The sequence below is a fragment of the Leuciscus leuciscus genome (genome assembly GCF_965113295.1).
Source record: "Leuciscus leuciscus genome assembly, chromosome: 1".
In the NCBI taxonomy this organism is placed as follows: domain Eukaryota; kingdom Metazoa; phylum Chordata; class Actinopteri; order Cypriniformes; family Leuciscidae; genus Leuciscus; species Leuciscus leuciscus.
The window spans coordinates 11,501,906-11,524,648 of record NC_138725.1 but is presented as its reverse complement, the minus strand read 5'-3'; the positions used below and the strand labels follow the sequence as shown (position 1 = coordinate 11,524,648).

The 22,743-nt window shown below is 39.8% G+C and overlaps 3 protein-coding genes across 4 annotated transcripts in view; 2 read left to right on the top strand and 1 right to left on the bottom strand.

Moving 5' to 3' along the window:
- LOC309498878 (uncharacterized protein) overlaps window positions 1-100 on the top strand; it is an 18,053-nt gene extending 17,953 nt beyond the window's left edge. For both annotated transcript variants that reach the window (XM_082169831.1, XM_082169830.1), the window contains exon 18: window positions 1-100. This exon is cut by the window's left edge and continues 567 nt beyond it. The gene's annotated coding sequence lies outside the window, so the exon portion shown is untranslated.
- Window positions 1-22,743, top strand: part of LOC309499293 (uncharacterized protein) — a 54,753-nt gene that overhangs the window by 18,001 nt on the left and 14,009 nt on the right. The window lies entirely within an intron of this gene.
- LOC309502747 (galactose-specific lectin nattectin-like) lies at window positions 1,846-19,991 on the bottom strand. Its single transcript, XM_082175250.1, has 7 exons — window positions 19,974-19,991; window positions 19,809-19,889; window positions 19,370-19,405; window positions 17,045-17,124; window positions 16,425-16,559; window positions 2,262-2,373; window positions 1,846-2,170 (listed from the first exon to the last, which is right to left on the bottom strand). The coding sequence occupies exons 2-7, from the start codon at window positions 19,864-19,866 to the stop codon at window positions 2,112-2,114; spliced, it is 480 nt and encodes a 159-aa protein (XP_082031376.1). The 5' UTR covers window positions 19,867-19,889; window positions 19,974-19,991; the 3' UTR covers window positions 1,846-2,111.

The following is a 22,743-nucleotide window of genomic DNA, read 5'->3' as shown; positions in this document are numbered from 1 at the left end:
CCAGTTTGTAAAAACATACAAATCCTTTTGTAAAGTGTCTGAATTTAGTCTATGTGTGTGAGTGCTGTCAGATAATAATAAATGTTCAGAGAATGCTTTCTATTGTCTTCAAGCTCGTCAAATATGAAAAAGAAAAAGAAAAAAAAAAACTTTCTGCTTGAAAAGTGTTCAGTTGTCCAGTTATTCTGGTCAATTTCATAAGAACCACTAGTTTTTCAGTAGACGGTTTCTATTATTTTGCTGGTTACTGCTCATATAGAAGATTGTCTTTTAGTTTCATCAAATTGATCTGTTGTCATCTAACAATAATATACAATGCAGATTTATTAACCTCAATCCATCTTATATAAGCCCCAATGGAAAAACATTAAAATCATTAATAGACCAACATCACAACAGACCATCACCTCTGCCCTCTTTGGTTCATATAGTTAAGTTGTTAAAAGTTGATTATTTCTTCACATGCTGAGGGAGAAATGACTTCCGACACTTAATCTGTGTGTCATCAATGTTCACTGTATAACTTGTCTTATTTTAATCTGAGAAAGTCATACATACAGTACATCATTGTCATTTGGACTGTTATTCAAACTCAGGGGATTTCTCTATCATCCAAAGCCATTTTTATTGAGTCAGAAAGTTAGTGATTCTTAATATTTAAAGAATGTTTTCTGCCAAAATTACGAGAACATTCATCAAATACACTGATAAAAATGATTATGTTGTTAAGTTAATAGTTCTATGAATAAGTAAATTATATATTAGTGCTCAATTCAAGCATGTAGAAATGAATGTGTAAATAACAACATTATAAAATTAAGTAAAGCCTACTCGACTTTTCTGGTACTGGTGTTGTCATCAAGCACTGGGGCATACATAATTAATAAGGCTGCTTTTTTTTTTTTTTTTTTTTTCTGTATTTAGTGTATCAGCAGTTTAGGTTGTTACATCCGGAGGTAATTTAGAGATTGTGGGTTAGTTAGTTAAAGTTAGTTAGTTAAAATAAAGATATTTTGAAGAATGTCATAAACCAAACCGTTGATGGACCCCATTGACTTCAGTCCATTGATTGTCTGGTTACCAACATTCTTCAAAATATCTCCTTTTGTGTTCAACAGAAGGAAGAAATCATAAATGTAGCTCTCCTGAAGTTATTAACCCTCCATTTTATTTATTTATTCATTTATTATTTTCACAAGTAATATCTGTGAAAGTAATGCAATTATTAACCTGGGATAAACTGTAATTTCACTGTGAAACTGTTAACAGTGTGTTGAATATATCAATCACAAGTTTTGATGCATCGAGTTTAAGAGCAACACAACTTTTGAATTTGCTAACATTACCCTGAAAAAAATGTGTAGAAATTACTTTGAAACATTTTTTTTTTCATTCGGAAATGACTACCGGTAATTACTTGTACATTTCACAAGTAATTACAAAAGAAACAGCTAAACAAAGGACTTTCTGCATTGACACAAGGCTTGCTGTCTTCCATATCTTTAATAATATTTTATTTTTAATATTTGTCATGTCTGTGTGCTGCCCTGTGTGTGTAATAAGCAGTGTGTGTGTGTGTGTGTGTGTGTGTGTGTGTGTAATAAGCAGAGTGTACATGCATTGTGGAGCCACCTACAGGCGCACATTACTAACACACTCTTTAAATAACAAAAATAATACTGTGCCATTGACTTTAGAGCAGGTTTCAGTTGGTCAATGGCTCTATTTTTAGTTCCTCCCCACATTGAAACATTGTGATGTCCCAGATCCGGCCCACATCTGGGCCACAAGCAGGCCATAGCAATGCCACATGTCAGAAGAGAGCAAATAAGCCACATTTGGACCTTATCTGAGCCACAAAACCTCTTTATTTTAATTTATTTTTACTGTTGGTACCATTTTAGGATGCCAAATTACTTATTCTGACTTGTGTTGGTGAGAAAAGAGAGACTGTGGAGTGCTACCCAAATTACATTTAAAAAAAAATGGTGTTTAACAGGTGTCAATTAACTTAGCATTCACAAAAAAACAAAACAATCAAACAACCTAAATTAACCTTTTTTTTTTTTAAACATATGCTTGTTTCTTCTATTGATTTTTCACATGCTGGTTCAGTTCACACACACAAACGGCTTCCTCACAGTACATACGTCATCATCCCAGTAGCCATCTGTTGCAAGAAAGAAAAAAATGTTGTTTTTATCATTTTTATATTATGAAAAACTAAATAATGTTTGTTTGTGAACATTACAAGCACTTACTTGAATATTTCAGCTCAAGGCAGTGCTCATTGTACCCGTCATCATCGGGCTCGTCAGGCGACCAGTATTCAAAGTTCATTTTGGTTCCATCACTCCAGAGCCAAACTCCCTCCTGTGAACAGAAGAGAAAAAAGACATTGTGTTTATGTCCACAGCTTATATAGCTTCATTTTATCTTTATTCGTCTAAAAGAAGATTCCTCATGAACCCTAACCCCATCTCCACGTTAAAAATGTCAGAAATCTAAACAGAAATTATTTCACAAACAGGGTGTCAGTGAAGCATATGTGAAGAATATTTAAGACAGGGCTAAATTGCTCAATTAACTCTATCAGCCATCTATTTTACATCAAGTTTCACAATCGTTTCACTCGAGTATGGCATAATCATGGTGAGTGGCGCCCATCTCAAGGCCCTAAACTAACTATTCAAAACATTTTAAAAGCAGATCTATCTTTATGCATTTTGAAAAAAAAAAAGTTTTAATGTAAATATAACTGTAAATGCCCACACAGTAACATCCCCAGTGTTAAATCATCTCTACTCAGAGCACATATGGTCCCACTCTACACAGTCTTAAGCCGTATTCAGACAGCAAATGTTTCTCATGGGGTTGTGAGGTATTTTCAACATTTACAGGGGTAAGTCAGTGATTTTATTGCCTTGGAATCCAGAATGTCAGTGTTTTTCTCTCACCATCCGCGTAAAAATCCCCGGCTGAATTACCTACTGTTTATTGACAAACGTTAAGGTCACGTGAGGATTTAATTGCCGTCCGAATCCATATCTCTGAGTTTACAAGAAGAGATCATTTCAAAATTCACTGTTTAAATAATTTATTGACCACTGCATAACACCATAACTGCTGCACTTCACATATTTGCATGCTGTAACGGAACAGCTGCGGTGATGAAATGCTGGCTGTATGTATACTGGCCTAATCCTCCGGTCAGAGAAGACGCAGCAACTTCTTTCCTTTAGATGAATTTATTGGTCTTTTACAACTCTACAGGGCACTGTAATATGTGTATGTGTGGTTTGTGATGCCTGCAGAAAATAACAACAGTAAAACAATATTAATACTAATTAAAGTTCAGTGGCATCAATGGTAATAATGATACAATAACATGAATTACAACAGATATGAACAGTGTGTAATACTGCAAATCGCCACTAGGGGTCAGTGTAGGATCATTAAACAACACCACAGCTTCGCGCCACGGGTAGGTCACGTGACCAAGCTAAACTGAAAAAAAAAGTCAACTACCGATCTGTAATTTGACACATTAACGTCAAAATAATAACGACCTCAATAAACAAAGCTACACAGCTAAATAAACAGTAGAATAAGGAAATAAAATGTGAGGTAATTAACTACATGTCGGGCCGTCTGTTTCACGGGGGTCAGCAACACATGCTAAATAGGAAGTTAACAAATAAACATATTACCCCGGTAATATTAATAGATCGCGCCACATTCAAATATATAAACAACATCTACTCATCATGTAACTTACATCATCACCGACGCACACTGTTGTACAAAGTAATAATGAAGACCACGGACTGTCGGTGGAAGGCCAACTATTGACTACACAGGAAAATTTTCCCGAACACACTGCGCATGCTCAAACAGTCCCTCAGACTCTGTATGAAGCAGCTTGCTGTGACGTGACCTCCTCACAGCAGGGAATTCACAACAGCCGCCCCCACATTCATGTATGAATGTGTAGAAGAAGTACAAGTCCCTGCTGTTGTTAAAGGTCCCTGTTGCACACGTGGTCCTCTGGCATTTTGGGAAGAGGTACTAACTTGGTAACCGGACGAGTGTAAACTGCCCCCTTGATTTTGACATCCGCTGAACGAACTGTCCCATCTCCACTGGGATGAAGTTTAATGACCTTTCCTATGGGCCAAAGTGCCCTAGGAAGCTGGGAATCTACTACCATAACCACTTGGTCTGCAGTGAGGGCAACAGTAGGGGTCCTCCACTTATGGCGGCGCTGAAGGTCAGGAAGGTACTGGTGGGTGAATTGGCTCCAGAACCGGTCTGCCAGGATTTGGCTATGTCTCCAACGGCGGTGGCCTAGAAGATCACTGGAACCATATGCAGCCTGTGGAAGCGATGCGTCGTGCCGCCCCATCAGCAGCAAGTTAGGCGTTATAGGATCGGGGTCAGCCAGGTCGGAAGAGGAGTATCCCAAAGGCTTTGAATTAAGTATGCCCTCTACTTCCACTAGGACAGTCGCCAATACCTCCTCTGATACGACTTGATCCCACAACACAACTTGGAGGGAAGCTTTCACTGACCTTACTTCCCTCTCCCACGCGCCACCGAAATGGGGTGAAAGAGGAGGATTGAATTTGAATGTTATGCTTTGGTCGGCCAACTGTTGCTTCAATGTGGGATCGAGATCTTCCAGTGATTCTTTGAGCTCTCTGTCTCCCCCCCGGAAGTTGGTACCTCGGTCACATAAGATCTCGTATGGCTTGCCTCGTCTTGAGATGAATCGGCGCAAGGCCAGTAAGAACGAGTCTGTGTCCATGTGTGGCAACAGATCCAGGTGGACACATCTTGAAGTAAGACATTTAAATATAATGCCCCACCGTTTCTCGTGCCTTCTTCCGATTTTCACTGTATAAGGCCCAAAACAGTTGACTCCGGTGGACCAGAACGGGGGTTTGTTGATCCGGAGCCGTGCAGCAGGCAGATCGGCCATCATTGGTGTTACTGGGTTGCTCCGCCACAAACAGCATTCTGCACAGTGTTTCTGGTGTTTCTTAATTACCTGTCGACCACGTAAGATCCAGTAATTTCTCCGGATCCCAGCAAAAGTTCTCTCAGTACCAGCGTGGTGCAGACGGTTGTCGTAATCCTTCACCAACAGCTGTGTGATCGGATGCTCAGGGCTGATGACAACAGGGTGAAGACTGCCTTCAATCAGATTCTCTGCTTTGCGTAGTCGACCACCAACCCGAATGAGGCCTAATGCTTGGTCGTAGTCAGGGCTTAGAGCACTTAAACGGCTGCCTGAATGGACTGGTTTGCCCTGTTTAAGTGCCTTTAATTCTTCCGGGAAACTATCGGATTGTATCCTTCTTAGCAGAGTAGTCTCCATCTCAATACGGTCGACGGCAGACATAGCTGGAGCAGCCGCCCCATGAAGGAACTGATATGTAGCCTGCAGTAGTTCAGTCCATGTATCATACTTAGCAGGATCGGGCTCATCACTGCTGATAGTAGACATGTGGCCACAGAAGGTTTGAGCTCTCAACTCATCTGGTTCCTCTATGTGCACTGAGGGGTTCACTGGCCAGTGATCTGAGGACTGATACAAGAATGAAGGCCCCTGACTCCAACAGTTTGGCTGGGACAATTCAAGGAGAGTCTTCCCGCGAGTGATATCATCAGCGGGGTTCAAGTCCGTGTTAATGTATCTCCATGACCCGGGCTTGGTAAGATCAAGTATCTCAGTAACTCTTGTACCAACGAATACTTTGTACTGGTTGGACTCTGGCTGTATCCAGCTCAGTACGGTTGTTGAATCTGACCACAGCACTACGGATTGGATGGACAAAGTCAGTTCGGTCTGGAGCACTTTGGCCAGCTGGGCTCCAGTGAGTGCAGCACATAATTCCAGTCGCGGCATCGTCTGTTGTCGTTTGGGTGCAACCTGCGACCTGGCCATAATGAATGACACAGTGATGCGTCCCTCTGGATCCTCCACTCGCAGGTAGGCGACTGATCCGTACGCCTTCTCTGAGGCATCACAAAAAATGTGAATCTGCCTCACTGATGAATCATTGTCAGCAGCTTCTGGAACATAACAACGGGGAAGAACTATGTTCTGCAATTGAGGGAGCTCACCTTCCCAGGCCTGCCACACTGGAAGTAACTCATCTGCAATAGGCTCGTCCCACTGTCTTTCTGTAGCCCACAAAGCCTGAACCAGGACTTTAGCATGGGTAGTGAAGGGGATTATGTATCCGAGCGGGTCGTATTGTGAGGCAAGTACCCTATATACATTTCTCATGGTGGGCTGTTTAGGCGTCACAGGCTGACATTTATAACCCAGTGTGTCTGTCATGCAATGCCAAACCAGGCCCAGAGTGGACTCCCTCGGGTCATCTCCTTCAGCGGTTAGCCAGAGCTCAGATGTTGTTGATCGTGCCTCAGTTGGGAGGTGAGAGATTACCTCTGTCCTGTTGGATGCCCACTGCCTTATTTCAAATCCACCCTTCGCTAGGAGGGCTCTCAAGCGGTCGAGAAGATCCTTTGCCTGCTGTGGCGTGCGGAGCGATTTCAGGCAGTTATCCACATAGAATGAGGTAATTACCGTCTCCAGCAGGTCTTCGTTGCCGCTCTGGTGATCACGAACGTGACGCTGCACAGCGTATATAGCGCAGCACGGACTGCAAACCGTGCCAAATGGCAGGACACGCCACTCATAGATATCAGGTGACCTGTCTCTCTCCATGTCGCGCCAGAGGAAGCGGAGGAGTGGGCAGTCCTCAGGAAGGAGTCTGATCTGATGGAACATTGCCCGTATGTCTCCGCTGATAGCGACGGCATGTTCTCGAAACCTGAGCAGAACTCCTAATAGTGACGGTCCAAGGGAAGGCCCTGGTAGCAGGTCATCATTCAGAGCACTCTCCTGGTAGCGAAAGGAGCAGTTAAATACCACCCTTGCCTTTCCGTTATGATGTACTAAGTGGTGTGGAATGTACCAGGATTCGGCAGAGCGACTGGCCTCCTCACTGGTGATCCGCTCAGCATATCCCACCTCCACTAGCTTGTGTATTTCCTGGTTGTAAACTTTAGCAAACTCAGGATTGGTAGATAGTCGGGTGCAGACTGCTACTGGTGCTCCTATCGGTCCTGCACGTACTGAGTGGATCGGAGTTATTAAATGAGGATGGTCAGATCCAATCAGTAGCATTGGCTGCACCTTAGTGAATGTGTGTAGGGGGACTCCTTTCAGGTGGTTGTATTTCCTTGCTAATTTGTCACCTGGACATGACTGCTCAGCCAGCTGGAGTTCGGTTGCAGTGAAAGCTTGATTGATGGAGTGATAAGTGCATGGTTTTGTGTCAGCGGACACCTCAAATGACACTGCCATTCCCTGGAGCTGCAATACATCCTGTCTGATGGTCTTCAATTTGAGTGACTCCACTTCCCCGCTCAACCCAAGGTGTTTGACCGCAGCAGCCAGAATCACAGTGCGCTCAGAGCCGTCATCCAACACTGCATGTGTTTTTAGTGTTCTCTTGCCATGACGGAGCAGCACTGGTACCACTTTTAACATGACACGCCCTGAGTGGCTGGCGTGATCCAGATACACTGCATTTGTTGGGGTACTGACAGTGAGGATGTTTAGCTGCGGGTCTTGGGCCACAACTTCATGAAGTATCAGCAGGTGTTGTTTGTTGCACATGGAGCAGAGTTTCTTTAGGGTGCAGCTCTCTGGAGAGTGTCCACGCCCACATCTCCAACATTTTCCTTTGTCCTTTATCCAGGTGGCTTTCTCTTCAGTAGTAATTCTTTCGAACTCTGCACAGCCATTGAGGTAATGATCCTGGGTGGTCCTACAATACGGACAATAGGGCTTAAAACGCTCCCTCCCTTTGTTTGTGGGCTGATCTTTCTTTGAACCCAACTGGAGGTTGGTCCGTTGTCGCTGTGGAGAGGTCTGCTGATGTTTGACTGTTGTAGAGTCACTGCTGAAGTAAACAGAGGCTGGTTTGACCCACTGTGATTTACTTGCTTTATTCTCTCTCAGTGTGATACGACTGGGATCAGATGTGTTGGATTCTGCTGCACGTCGAGACACCTGGAGCACCTGAACCTTCATATCCAGCCATTCAGCGAGGTCGGGTAAGGTGTATGTCTGGTCGCTCCCACTGCGGATGATGCCTCTTTTAATACAGAATTCAGCAAAGCTATCCCTGTAGTTACCAGGCAACTTACCAAGGAGGGTGTCTACGTGGGAGCCGCACTGCAGTTCAGACTGAGCAGGACCGTCCATGCGACTTAGCATCCCCACCAGAGTGTTTACAGCTGAAGAAAAATCTTCGAAAGCCTTTACGTCGCCAGGTTTCACAGGAGGAGAGCTCAATATGGTCTTTAATTCTCCCTGTACCAACTGTCTTGGCTGCCCATATCGATGCTGCAGAGCGTCCATTGCACTGGAGTATGGTGTGGGGTCATGTATGTATCTCTTTGCCATTTGGTAGGCGCTAGGCAGTTTGAGATGATCAAGTAATACTTGGTATTTATAATCTTCAGTCAAATGTCGGTGTGGACCAAGTAAACTATCCAGTCCCCTTTTCAGCATGATGAAATCACTCTCCCTTCCAGAACTGAAGAGAGGCAGTTTGGGCTTTGGAATACCATATGAGGCTGCAATAGCCATTTCTGTCATGGTGAGTGTTGCAGGATTGTTGTAGGGAGAAATGTATCCTGGTGCTGTAGGTGAGGCAGCCCTTTGAGTAAGCTGTGGGTAGTGTGCAGCTGAATGAAGTCCAGACTGGTATGGCTGTGATTGAACTTCAGGGAGATATCTGGTCTGTGGAAGTGAATAGGCTACTCCTAGATCAGTAGGTGGCTGATAAGGAGGGATAGAACGGGATGGTGTTATTATCTCTGGTTGTTTGAGTGAAGCAGGTTGAAATCCAAGCTGTGGTCCAGGTTGAGGAGTGATCTGATGCTGGACATATCGAGGATAAGTCTGCTGTTGTACAGTTGTGAGTAAGGGCTGAGGTACACCTTGAGACTGTGTAGGTGCGTATGTCCGCAGGGCTGCATGCTGGTTTGGCAGATACACTGTTGAGGGTGTCTGTTGAGCTGGTTGGTGCCCTGACTGGACGTGCTGACCTGCATGCTGGACGGGCAGAAAAGGTGAATATGTTCGCTGAGTAAGCGGGGTGTGGTGAGCAGACTGAACTGCAGGCAGTTGTGGAAACTCTGGCACTGGTCCAGTTAGGGTAGCTGAATAGCGATTAGACTCACTGAGGTCTAGTGGTTGTGCTGCTACCTGGACGGATGGCTGCAGAGCTCTGGTAGCCTGAGTTGTTGAGCTGAGCTCTCCCTGCTGTATGGGCTGTGCTGTAAGTGGGTAAGGTTCACTGTTGTCTAAGAGCTGACAATAACCTTCATTAGCTGATTTCCAAATCATCCGATGATCCATGAGGGGTGATACTCTGGGCCATATCTCTTCACCGTGGTGAATATGAGGAAGGCTCGAGCTCCGGAGAGGATATGATAATTTGGATGGATGCTGTTGAGTGTGAACTTTACATTTAACACTGTCCATGGCTGACTGTAGTTGTTTCATCTGCCTAGTTATGTCTTTCATGCGGGCTTCCATCCCTTCCAGCATGAGATCTTCTGACCCAGTGTGCAGAATATGGTCTGGAGGCTCTTCCTCTTGCGCTTCTATCATTTGATGTGTGGCATCACGTCTATGCAAATTGCCAGGGTTATCAATGACAAAGTCGCGAAGGTGCCTGGGGAGTTGGTGAGACCGGCTTGGGCGGGACACAACTGAAGGTTGTTCATCTGTTTGGTTGCTGGAAGTTGCCATGGCGCAGTTATACACACAATCCGGCTCGAAGGACCACTTGTAACGGAACAGCTGCGGTGATGAAATGCTGGCTGTATGTATACTGGCCTAATCCTCCGGTCAGAGAAGACGCAGCAACTTCTTTCCTTTTGATGAATTTATTGGTCTTTTACAACTCTACAGGGCACTGTAATATGTGTATGTGTGGTTTGTGATGCCTGCAGAAAATAACAACAGTAAAACAATATTAATACTAATTAAAGTTCAGTGGCATCAATGGTAATAATGATAAAATAACATGAATTACAACAGATATGAACAGTGTGTAATACTGCAAATCGCCACTAGGGGTCAGTGTAGGATCATTAAACAACACCACAGCTTCGCGCCACGGGTAGGTCACGTGACCAAGCTAAACTGAAAAAAACCCGTCAACTACCGATCTGTAATTTGACACATTAACGTCAAAATAATAACGACCTCAATAAACAAAGCTACACAGCTAAATAAACAGTAGAATAAGGAAATAAAATGTGAGGTAATTAACTACATGTCGGGCCGTCTGTTTCACGGGGGTCAGCAACACATGCTAAATAGGAAGTTAACAAATAAACATATTACCCCGGTAATATTAATAGATCGCGCCACATTCAAATATATAAACAACATCTACTCATCATGTAACTTACATCATCACCGACGCACACTGTTGTACAAAGTAATAATGAAGACCACGGACTGTCGGTGGAAGGCCAACTATTGACTACACAGGAAAATTTTCCCGAACACACTGCGCATGCTCAAACAGTCCCTCAGACTCTGTATGAAGCAGCTTGCTGTGACGTGACCTCCTCACAGCAGGGAATTCACAACACATGCGTTTTAAAGATGTACACTTTTTTTACCAAAAGGCTGGGAAGTATTTACAAGAACAATATTTCATCACCGCTCCACCTCAGCGACAGGAGGAAAAAAAAAACGTAAACTTTGGGCCGTTACAGCAATACAATTTTAAAATGTATACATAAAAAATATAAACCAAGCAGCTTTATTTACCTCATGTAAACAAGAGGCTGCATTAACTTATTTCTGCTAATTTCCATATTTTAAAAATGTCATCCATCATGTTGAGATAAAAATGGTTTAAAAACCATTTAAAGCGTGTCTAGCTTCCAATTTTGAAAGAGATTTAAATAATCACATAATAAATAGGACATTATTTTTATATCTTTAAATTAAATATGAATATATCAGATTATTCCAAGCATATGACATTTTATGGCACCTATTATGCCCCTTTTCACAAGATGTAAAATAAGTCTCTGATGTCCCCAGATTGTGTATGTTAAGTTTTAGCTCAAAATACCCAACGGATAATTTTTTACAGCATGTTTCAAATGTCATTTTTTGGGGCTCAGAAAAATCCGCTGTTTTAGTGTGTATCCCTTTAAATGCAAATTACCTGCTGCTGCCGGCCCAGGGGGCGGAGCCTCACGAGCTCACGCTCAGAGCCAGGACAATCTCATCTGATAATATCAAAACAGAAACTCTCAGTAGCGGTGTTCATTTCGACTGGGACAATAATGCCCACAGAGGCAGAGAATATATGCTGTATGGAATGGAATAGAATAGAATAGAATAAGGGCATTTATATAGCACTTTCATATGTACTACTGTACACCCAAAGCGCTTTACAATCATATCAAGGGATCTTTCCTCAACCACCAACAGTGTGCAGCATCCACTTGGATGGAGATAGAACAGGTATAGTTTAGTTTAATTACGGTTATTTGTCATCTGCTTTTATCCACTATTAATACAAGCCTGCTGTAGTAGACCCCATCCGAATGATGACCAAAATATACTGATGAGTTCAATTAAGTTTATTGTACATCACACAAAAGATGAAGCCTTAGTTTTACTCCAGAAAATCACTGTAAGAGCCGACTAAACACAGTATAAGAAGTGCGCATTAAAGTCTTATCCATAAACTCTCTCTCTCTCTCCCTTTCATTATCAACAACATACACAGCGAAGTACACAAAACACTCGTTATAACTAACAGTGAACAAATATAAACACACCTTTTCAGTGGGTGCTAAATAAACTGGTAAACCTTATATCCGTAAAATGACTCGATGAGCTGTCTTCATAAAGTGCATGCTCTCACTTTCATTTCTGCCGTGGTCAGTAACGTTAGTCCTGTCGCTCTGGAGACCGTAAAGCTGGATCACAAACAGTACTGATCCATCTTCGAGTAACAACGAATGTAAATGAAGACTGCTATGTTCATTCTTACATCCAACAACAAAACACCTCAATCGCTTAGGAGACATTCTTGTCTACAGCGGCTCAAGCGTCGAACAATGGCGGACTCTGTGTCCAGCTCACTCAGGGCGGGTCTATGCTCAAACTGCAGTGTCAATCAACAGTCGTGGGAGGGGCCTGTGCAAAGTGACGTCACATTGCCCCGAATCTGAGAACAGTTTGTTCTGAGACAGTGCTCATGATTTATGGAGATTTTTAAAAAAGCACTTGGTGGATTTTTATCATTATAGGGTGATTGTGTACACACACTGCCAACACACATTTATGTTCAAACACCATGTAAAAGTGAATTTTGCATAATAGGTGCCCTTTAAAGCAGACAATCATGTGACCACATGAGCAGTGCGTTCCTGGGTTTGTGGATCACAAAACTCCTCCAAATCATCATCTGAATGCATGAGTTTCATCACTGAGGTGACATGCAAATTCATTTTTACAGATGTCACATAAGACATTAAATCTCTGAAGATCTCAGCAGAGGAGGATTAAACAACTCCACAAACAGCATTACTAAATCACATCTAAATTTAGAATGTCTGATCTGTGGCAAGTAGGTTAGGTTAGGTAGTTTTATTTCATACCCGTAGGTAAATTTGTTATGCAGTAAAAAAGAATTCAGTTGTCCACACATAATAGACATAACAACATACAACTAATACACATACAACTTTACAAGTAAGCATCATGACAAACTGCACCGCAACACATAAATCTTTGCTATCCATATTAATTTACAAATCCTAAAACTTCTCTCGTACTAATATTATTTAAAACTTCAATTGCGGCTGGGACAAAAGTATTCCTGTACCGTCTTGTTTTCCATCTTGAGGCTGCAAACCGGCGACCAGACGGAAGTAACTTAAAATCAATACGTAAGGGATGCGACAGATCACTCAAGACAGTACTTGCTTTCCGATACAGCTGTTTTTTATAAATACATCCTAAATTCCTTTGATTTACACCTATTATTCTACTCGCCCACCTTACAATTTGGTTTAAAGAGTTTTTGTTCTTTACTGACAGGCTTCCATACCACACCCCAATGGAGAATGACAGAACTGATTCAATAAAAGCAGAGTAAAATAATGTCAACATGCGTCTATCAATATGAAATTTTGCAAGTTTCCTAAGGCAACTCAAACGTTGGTGACCCTTTTTACATACCATTTCGCTATTCAGCTCGAATGACAATTTAGAATCTATAACTATACCAAGATATTTAACATTCTCTACCTGATCCACAGCCTCCCCTTTAATAATCGTAGTGACATGATTAACAGGGCGTGTTCTAAAATCAATAATCATATCCTTCGTTTTAGTAATATTTAATTTTAGATAGGAATCATCGCACCAGGTTACAAAATCCTCTACAACTGGACCATGGCCAGACTCATCCCCCTGTAGCAGGCTCACTATCACTGTATCGTCAGCAAACTTGATAAATATCCTATTTTCGTGTGAGCTTTGACACATGTTGGTGTATAGAATGTATAATAAGGGCGAAAGAACACAGCCTTGTGGAGATCCTGTGGATAAACTTAGTACATCAGAAAAGCTACCATTTACTTTTACCCTCTGCGTTCTATTGGTTAAAAAGTCTAGTAACCATCCCACTAAATTGTGGTTCAACTTAAAATATTCTAACAGTCTCCTAGCTAATATGTGGGGTTGAATAGTGTTAAAAGCAGACGCGAAGTCAATGAACAACAATCTTGCGTGAGTATTTTTCCCCTCTAGATGCTTAGTCAGTAAATTTAATAACATAAGTGAAGCATCCTCAACACTTCTATTTGCTCTGTATGCAAATTGCAAAGGATCGAGGACTTGTCCAATCTTACTTAAAAGCTCAGATTTTACTAATTTCTCGAATGATTTCATCACTAAAGAGGTGAGGGCAACTGGTCTCAGGTCATTTAACACTTTAGGCTTGTTACATTTGGGAACAGGAATAATAATAGACTTTTTCCACAGGTTAGGTACTTTTTGTACCCGTAGTGACCAATTAAAAATATAAGAAAATATTGAAGTTAGTTGCTTCGCACAGTGCTTTAAAATTCTCCCACCTATATGGTCTGGACCCGGACTCTTGTTCTCCTTAGTGGAGAGAAAAATTTTCTCCACTGCTGCCTGTTCTAAGACCATATGGGAATCATCATTACACAGGCATCTTAGTTCTTCTACCTCATTTTTAAAATCAAAACTCTCAAACCTAGAATAAAACATATTAAGAGCATTTGAAAAGTAATCATTTGATCTAAAACCGTCAATACACACAGTACTCTTGTTTACATTATGCTGTATACCCGCAATTGTCTTCATACCCGACCAAGCTGAACCTAAGTTATTATCTGCCAAGTTTTTTTCTAACTTAACTTTATATGCTTGTTTAGCTTTAAAGATCTCTGTTCTAACCTCCTTCCTCGCTGTTGCCCTCTCTAATCTATCCCCCTGCCTATAGGCTAATTGCTTGTTCCTCAAACTTGATTTGACTGATTTTGTCATCCATGGTTTAGTATTAGAGAAAACCTTAAATTTACATGTAGGCACAATCATATCCTCACAAAAGGTTATGTATGAACAAACGATATCAGTCAGTTCATCAATATGTTCACAAGAGTCTTTGAAGACCTCCCAATCTGTACAATCAAAGCACCCTTGTAAACGGGCGGTAGAGTCATCTGACCACATTTTAACTTCTCTTGTATGGGGTTGTTCTCTCTTGAATAATGGTCTATAAATAGGAAGGAGCTGTACACAAGTATGATCAGCAGATCCCAGTGCTGACAAAGGTACAGACTTATAAGCCCCCTTTATATTCCCATAGCAGAGATCCAGCGTCTTATATTGTCTTGTTGGGCACGTGATGTACTGGTAAAAATTTGGCAAGGACTTTTTAAGTGACACATGATTAAAATCTCCCAAAATAAAATTTGGCGCCTCTGGTGAAATGTTTTGAAGTCCTTGAACAACATCAGATACAGTGTTCGATGCAATGACGTTGTTTGCTTTGGGGTGAATGTACACAACAGTTAGAAAAATTTGTGGAAATTCTCGTGGCAGATAAAATGGACGAAGAGATACCGACAATAACTCCATATCGGGTGTACAAATGTTCTCCCGAACAGTCACAGAAGTACAATAGCGTTTGTTGACATAAAGGCATACACCCCCACCACGGGATTTACCTGTAATTTCTGCGTTCCTGTCTGTGCGAAATGGAATGCCGAAACCATCAACACTCAAGCCGTTGTCCAAATCCTGCTCAGTTAGCCAGGATTCTGTGAATGCCATTGCACAGCTGTTTCTGTAATCCTGCAGGAAACGAACATTACCTTGCAACTCGTCGAGTTTGTTCCGTAGTGACTGTACGTTTCCCACGATCAATGACGGCAGAGCGATACGTGTCAGCTGTTTACTCCGTAGTCGCTGACGAACACCTCCCCTTTTCCCTCGCTTTCTTTTCTTAACTTTCCCAGCATCATCTCCCGGTGCAGAATTACAATTCTCCCTCCGAAGTATGCCGCCTGGAAGTTTAGAAAGCGGGTACTGACCGCTGAGTAGACTCGGTGAGTTCCAAGCCAATAGTTGATCCCTGGTGTACTGAATCCTCGGAGCCGGCACCATAGTTCCATAGCAAACGAGATTCAGGTCAAACAAAATCCAACAAACGATTAAAATGATCAGCTCCATCTGACCCAACGGATAGTTTGTGTTAAGCACACTTTGTCATGAGAAAAAAAACACAAACTAAACATAAAACATACACATAGACTCTTCAAAACAACAAAATAGGACGCCGAGTTTTTCCTTCTGCTGGTCGCCGCGTGCGCATGCGCCTTTTCAGCTCTGTCTCATTCTCTACAAGTAAGTATTGTCAGAGAAAATACTCTATTAATAACAAATAACATTATCTGGTCACTATTACTAATAGGATTAGTGACTTATTCTACTTCAAGATGGTGAAAACTTTATCACCTGATTGTTTTTATTTCTGGCAACAAATGATGTTTTAGTAAACGCTATAACAAAGACCACAGACTCACATGAAAAGCCAAGAGTCAAACTGCCCAACTAGCAAACACTGATCACCATCATGAGAACTTCTGCTGACGTCTGACAGAAATAAAGTCAGTCTGGTTATTAATAGTCTGGTTTATATAAATAGAACAACCGGCTGAATGTACATTATTCCTTACTTAGCAGTGATGACTTAACACTGGGGATTTTGCTGTGCAGTAGCACAAAAAGCATAATCAAAATAATATTTGCATACTTCAACAGCATCATGACCTCCGATCCAGGCACGAACTGCGCTCGGAGCTGTAGAACCAAACAACCTCTGTATAAAAGTGTACTCCTCTACGCTGTGTGCAGAAGCAAGGTTCCCATCCAAGTCCAAACAAATATTCTGTAGAGACATGAGCAAACATAAATGTATAAAATGAATGTATAGCTTTAAATTAATATTCCAAAATCTGTGACATGCCTTTAATTGACATTGAAATAATTTGTACTCATGTACTTTATTTTTTGCCTTATTCTGTCTTTAGAGGCGAGACTACTTTTCTATAAAAGGTTCTTGTTATATCGTACATATAGATTAGATATAACTTCACATATATTACGTTTACAATATATTTAGTGATCCTCTCATGACAACATGAAATGTGTTGTGTCTGTATTCTTATCAGAGTGATGTATGTTCGCCCCCAGAACTCCACTGTAATTTATTTACTGTGGACATATTTTTGTTTTTAAACTGAGAAACAAGTTGAAATTATTTTCCTGCAATAATTAACAGGTGTCACAGATGTTGACAGAGCTTAAGTTGTATTTAACCAAGAATATACTTCTATGATTTTTATGTCATATTACAAGCTGAATGTATCATACCTCTGCATCAATCCACGTGCTACGTTCATTGAAAAACTTGAAGCATCTGCATCCATAGGCAGACCACCCGTTCATACACACTGTTAAATGGAAGTTTTATTTTTTATTTTTTTATTTTTTTGTTCATCATTAATGACCATTTATGCAATTAAATGATTTTCATTTAAAGGTACACTATAGGTACAACATTTCTAATCCCTCAGTTCCCCCCATCTCTAAGAATCAGAGCCCATGTTAGTTCTTGTTGTTTTACGATCTCTGTCTCATTCTCTTTTCTCCAGCAGACTCTCCTCCGTTCACCGTTTGATTAAATCAGGAGATTTATCTGCTCCATGATTTCTTGTTTGTTGTGACAACTAACCCTGCCACTAACTAACCACTAACTTACTTCTGCCACTAACTAACCTCTGCCACTAACTAACCACTAACTTACTTCTGCCACTAACTAACCTCTGCCACTAACTAACCACTACCTAACCTCTGCCACTAATTAACCTCTGCCACTAAGTAACCTCTGCCACTGACATGAATGAAGAATGGTGACATGGGTCATATACCGCAATGCATTCTGGGTGCATCTTACAAAACTCATCAGTGGCTCCCAAAATGCATTGCGTCATAAAGCATGTCACCGTCATTGAGATTCATGTGCTGCTTCTTGAATGTTGAGTGTGTCTCAATGAAAAATATTTGAAATGTATAGTTTTTTTTTTAAAGGTCCCATGACATGCTACTTTTTGTAGGCTTTAATATAGGCCTTAGTGGTCCCTAGTACTGTATCTGAAATCTCTTTCCAAAAATTCAGCCTCGGTGCAGAATTATAGCCACTACAAGCCAGTCCCAGAATGAGCTTCCTTCAGACAGGCCGTTTCGGTGTCTGTAGCTTTAAATGATAATGAGGAGGAGAAAGGCGGCGCAAGGTGGAGGGTGGGTGTGGCCTTGACCATCTTGCGCAACGGTACCATGCACGTTTACGTTGGATATATTGCAATGGCACGAAGACACGCAGTCGTTCAAGCATTTCAGTTTGACCCAGAATCTGATCCGGATGGAGAAGCAACGGATGAAGAAGTTGCAACTCAGCGGCTCCAGCAGGACGTTTCCGAATGGTTAGTTTAAAATATTATGTCTGGATACGGTACTTTATTCGGATGGTTTACAGTTATTATCATGTAGCTAACGCTAACCTACTGTTGCCTTTTCATGAGAGATCTGTAACGTCTGTATTTATCTTATTACAATTACATCAAGCTCTGCGATCTTGAAATGCGGATATCGTGCGCGCCATATAACCAACAGGAAAACGGTTATCCAAATAACAAAGAAATGTACAACACTCGTGTTGCCGTTACAGTATGTGTAACTTGATGCTGTCTACCTTTACATTAGCGCAAGTAACTGCATAGCTAATGTGACAGCCACATTCTACGTGTAAGAAGCCAGGTAACCATAAACAGTAAAGCAACACACTTATATATCATTTGTTGACTTACTTGTCCGAGGTGTGTAGCTGTGTGTACCCTTCGGTGTTCATTTGTACATCCAATTATTGAGCAATTATTATGCTTCGCTCGCACAAAAGCCATGATATCTCTCGTGGACAAACTAAAATCGCGCACGTTCTACTTCCTAGCTCATTTTCTCATGGGCGGAAAATATTCTCTGGGCGGGCAAAGCAGAGACAGGGGAGGTAACATTTCTCCTTATAACGTTAAAGGAGGAGATTCAAGATCAGCCTAATCGAGCTTCCATGTTCTCAAAGGCAGAGAAAAATAGCAAAAGCTCGATTTACACCGATTGAAATTTCTAGAAACTTTGGGACCATATACAGGCTAGGGGAACTCATATTATTGTCATGGGACCTTTAATATACAGTTTTTTTTTATTTAAATACTGTTGAACGTCATTCTGTTGAAATATTCGTATTAATTATATTCAATAATCAATTATATGAAAATTATAACACATATGAAGGTCTAGAAGAGATCACCTGATCAGAGCACTACATGATGATTTTATAGTTATCGTCATCATCAAGTAGTGGACATCATCTGATTACATGTTCTCTTATTGTTCCTGCCATAACACACAGTTCCAGCAGCCATTAATACACCAAGACTCAAACTATCCAACTAAAGCAAACACCGATCACCATAATGGTGACATCAAACTTTGGAAAAAAACACGCATTGATAATCATATGGAGATATCACTGTGAGATCAACGTGTTGACTGGGTAAGGTGGATTAATGCACAGGTTTTGGACTGTTGGACTGTACTTTAGACACACACTGACAAGAGAAGTAGAAACTAGAGAAACCTTACCGCGACAACGTTCATTTCCAATAGGCTTCGTTTCCACTTAAAAAGAAAGAAATATTACATTATTAAAACAGAACTGCTAGTAGCAGCAGCAGTAGTAGTGGTACTGCTATATTATTACTACTACTACTACTACTACTACCAATAATAATAATAATAATAATAATATACTACGGATTAACACATACATTTGTTGATGTTTTTGTTATCAAAATAATAATAATACAAATACATTTATAACAATCCATAAATTTAGCTGATATAATTGTATAAATATTGTTGTTTTATTGTCTTACTGTTATGATAATAATTAAGAAACAAACTTTATTTTAGTGCACATACTATATTAAACCATTCTGATAAGTCATGACAGAGTCCCAGGTGTGCTATAGTTCATGTTAAAATATCAGTTATGATGTGAAACGTGGAATAATGCTCTTACCTGAAACACTCAAAGCTACGAGAAGACCGAGAGATAGGTAGACAGTCCAGACCGCCATTGCTTCTCAAAGAGTACTGAACTCTGCACGGAATTTAAAACAGAATTATACATAAATAATTATTAAAAATGTTTAATGGTTAAATTGTGTATTCTCATGACACAAACCAGTTCAGTAGATCAATGTGAATGTCTGGATATTGCGTTGTGCAGCTCTGGGTTATCTTTATATACTGGAGGAGAGTTAGTTTATCAGCACCTGCTCATGTTCTCACATCCTGTTCAAACACTGTGTTTCTATAGTTTGTACTTGACCCATTTCTACACAGTAAGGGTACGTTTACACGACAGGTTTTTCCTTTGAGTTTTCTGCGTGTAGACAAAACCATTGTCAAAATGATCTCCATTCATACGAATCCACGAAAACTACAAAAAACCCTGTATTCTGCTGCCAGGCCAGTAGATGGCGATGAAACACTATAGACTGAACACGTAATACGCATGTGCATGACGTCATTGTCTGCAGAGATTCGCGTTTTTGTTTTCAAAAGCTTGCACTTTGAAACCCGTAAAAAAAAAAAAAAAATACGTTTTCTGGCACCCAAAATGCCGTTGTCGTGTAAATGAACGGCCAAAATGCATTAAAAGTTTAACGTTTTTAGTTGAAAATGGTGTCGTGTAAACAGCCCCTATAATCCCCAGTGTTAAATCAACACAACTCAGATCACTTATAGTAAAATAAAATTGGTTTTATTTTAAGCAAAAATAAAAACAATTTTTGCTTCAATATAAATTTAAATTTGAAATTAAATTTGAATCAAGTTTTCAATATAAATTTGACAAGCTCTGATATATGATCTGGGGGTATTTTGAGATGAAATTTTACAGACACATTCTGGGGACACCATAGATTTATATTACATCTTGTGAAAAGGGGCATACTATGTCACCTTTAAAGTTAATGAGATAATAACGTGATTAATTAAGTGATGATTGGGCATTGATGAACACCTGCTGTTAACAAGCAGAATCACTGAAGGAAAGAGAAACACAAGAACTACAACTGACTTCAGACACAGCTTTAGATGAAATCAACTGAAGATAAAGACATTAAATCTGTGAAGGCTGACTTTATTTCTGTCACATGTACACCATATATACTTAGAAACTGAATTAAACTCTGGGGATTTTGCTGTGTACAATAATTTAAATTTACAGACACAAATAGATAAAGTGCTATAAAATTTCACTTGAAAGTGTATTTTGGATGTTTTTTTTTTGTTTGTTTTTTTCACCAGTCCAAGCTGAAAAGCCAAAAAGCGCAAATCATGAGAACATGAGCAGTTGCTGAAATCAACATTACCTTGAATATGTCAGAGTCACCTTGGATGAACGGAGGATTGTTGCTGCCGTCAGCAAATGTTGTACAAACTACAATCTGTTATAGTACATGCATGAATAAATCATTCACATTCACCTCATCTAAAGTGTAAACTATTCATCACACCTAAACGTGTTTATATCAATTTCAGCTCTTCTTTATGTACAATGTACAAACTGCATTTTTTTAACAATATATAAATATAAAGATATATATATATATATATATATATATATATATATATATATATATATATAGATAAATACACAGTACTGTGCAAAAGTCTTAGGCCACCACAGATTTTTTTGTTTTTAGGAATGTTTTAATGACCATCCACGTTTATTTTTTGTCTTTTTATAAAAATACAAACAGAAAATACAGGAAATATGTACACAAAATAAAAAAAATACAAAAAAAATACAAAAAAAAAAATTCGGAACAAAATGGCTTTCTTTAAACAAAAATATGTAGTTAAAGTAATGCAAAATGTTTTTTTAAACAAAAAAACCTTGTTGAATTGCACTAATTGAGTAAATCTGCATTGCATTAACCGTGGCTGTATTTTAATGCATTGCATTTTTAGGGCTTGTATTTTTATGGGCTAAAATTCAACATGGTTCCTTCATTTATGGGCAGTTCATACAAACTAATATTCAACAGGTAATTTCCGGTCCATTTTATTTCGCTTTATAAATTCGCTTCCATAAAATCAGTGGTTTAAATTCGACAGCAAATTCAACATTTGACATCCAGGAAGTGCAGGAATATATATATATATATATATATATATATATATATATATATATATATATATATATATATATATATATATATATATATATATATATTTTGAATTTTGTTGAATTTTTAAAATGACAGAATTTGATATTAAGTACTTGACACATTTCTATTACACATTTTCACATTTGGTAAGTATAACTTGAAACAACAATAATTTGGGAAGTGCAGGAATATCAGTAGATTGCTGATTGCTGATCTCCATCTGCTGTTAGTCTTTCTCACCAGCAGGGGGCGTCATGTGTGAAGTTAAATCAGCTTTAGCAAAACCTTTATGAAGGTAAAAGAGTAGCAAAACTCAAGAGCACATAGATGTGAATTTGAGAACTTGTACAATACATATTCATACTTATACATGACAATTTACACTCACAGCTACAATGTGAAAACCTGTAAAATACAAATCTGAAGTTGAAAGTTGAGATTTGCACTCGCAGACAACAGTCACAAACGATGAAACTCAATAGAGTCCAAACAGCTCAACCTTTCTGTGGGTTTTGATCATATCTGTAGCTATTGCACTGATTAACCTTAATTATTATTGATGAAACACAATTTATCAGTTTAGTGGTATGACAGTCATAAATCAAGTTGAGACAGGTCATTTAAGAAAAAAAAAAATATCAATCAAGATATATATTTTTTTGTTAAAATTAAACAGTTAAAGCGAATTAAATAATTTAATAAATAACTTTTATTTGCCTTTTTTTTTTAAATGCATTATTTAAATTGTTATGTGTTTATCTCTTTTCTTGAACC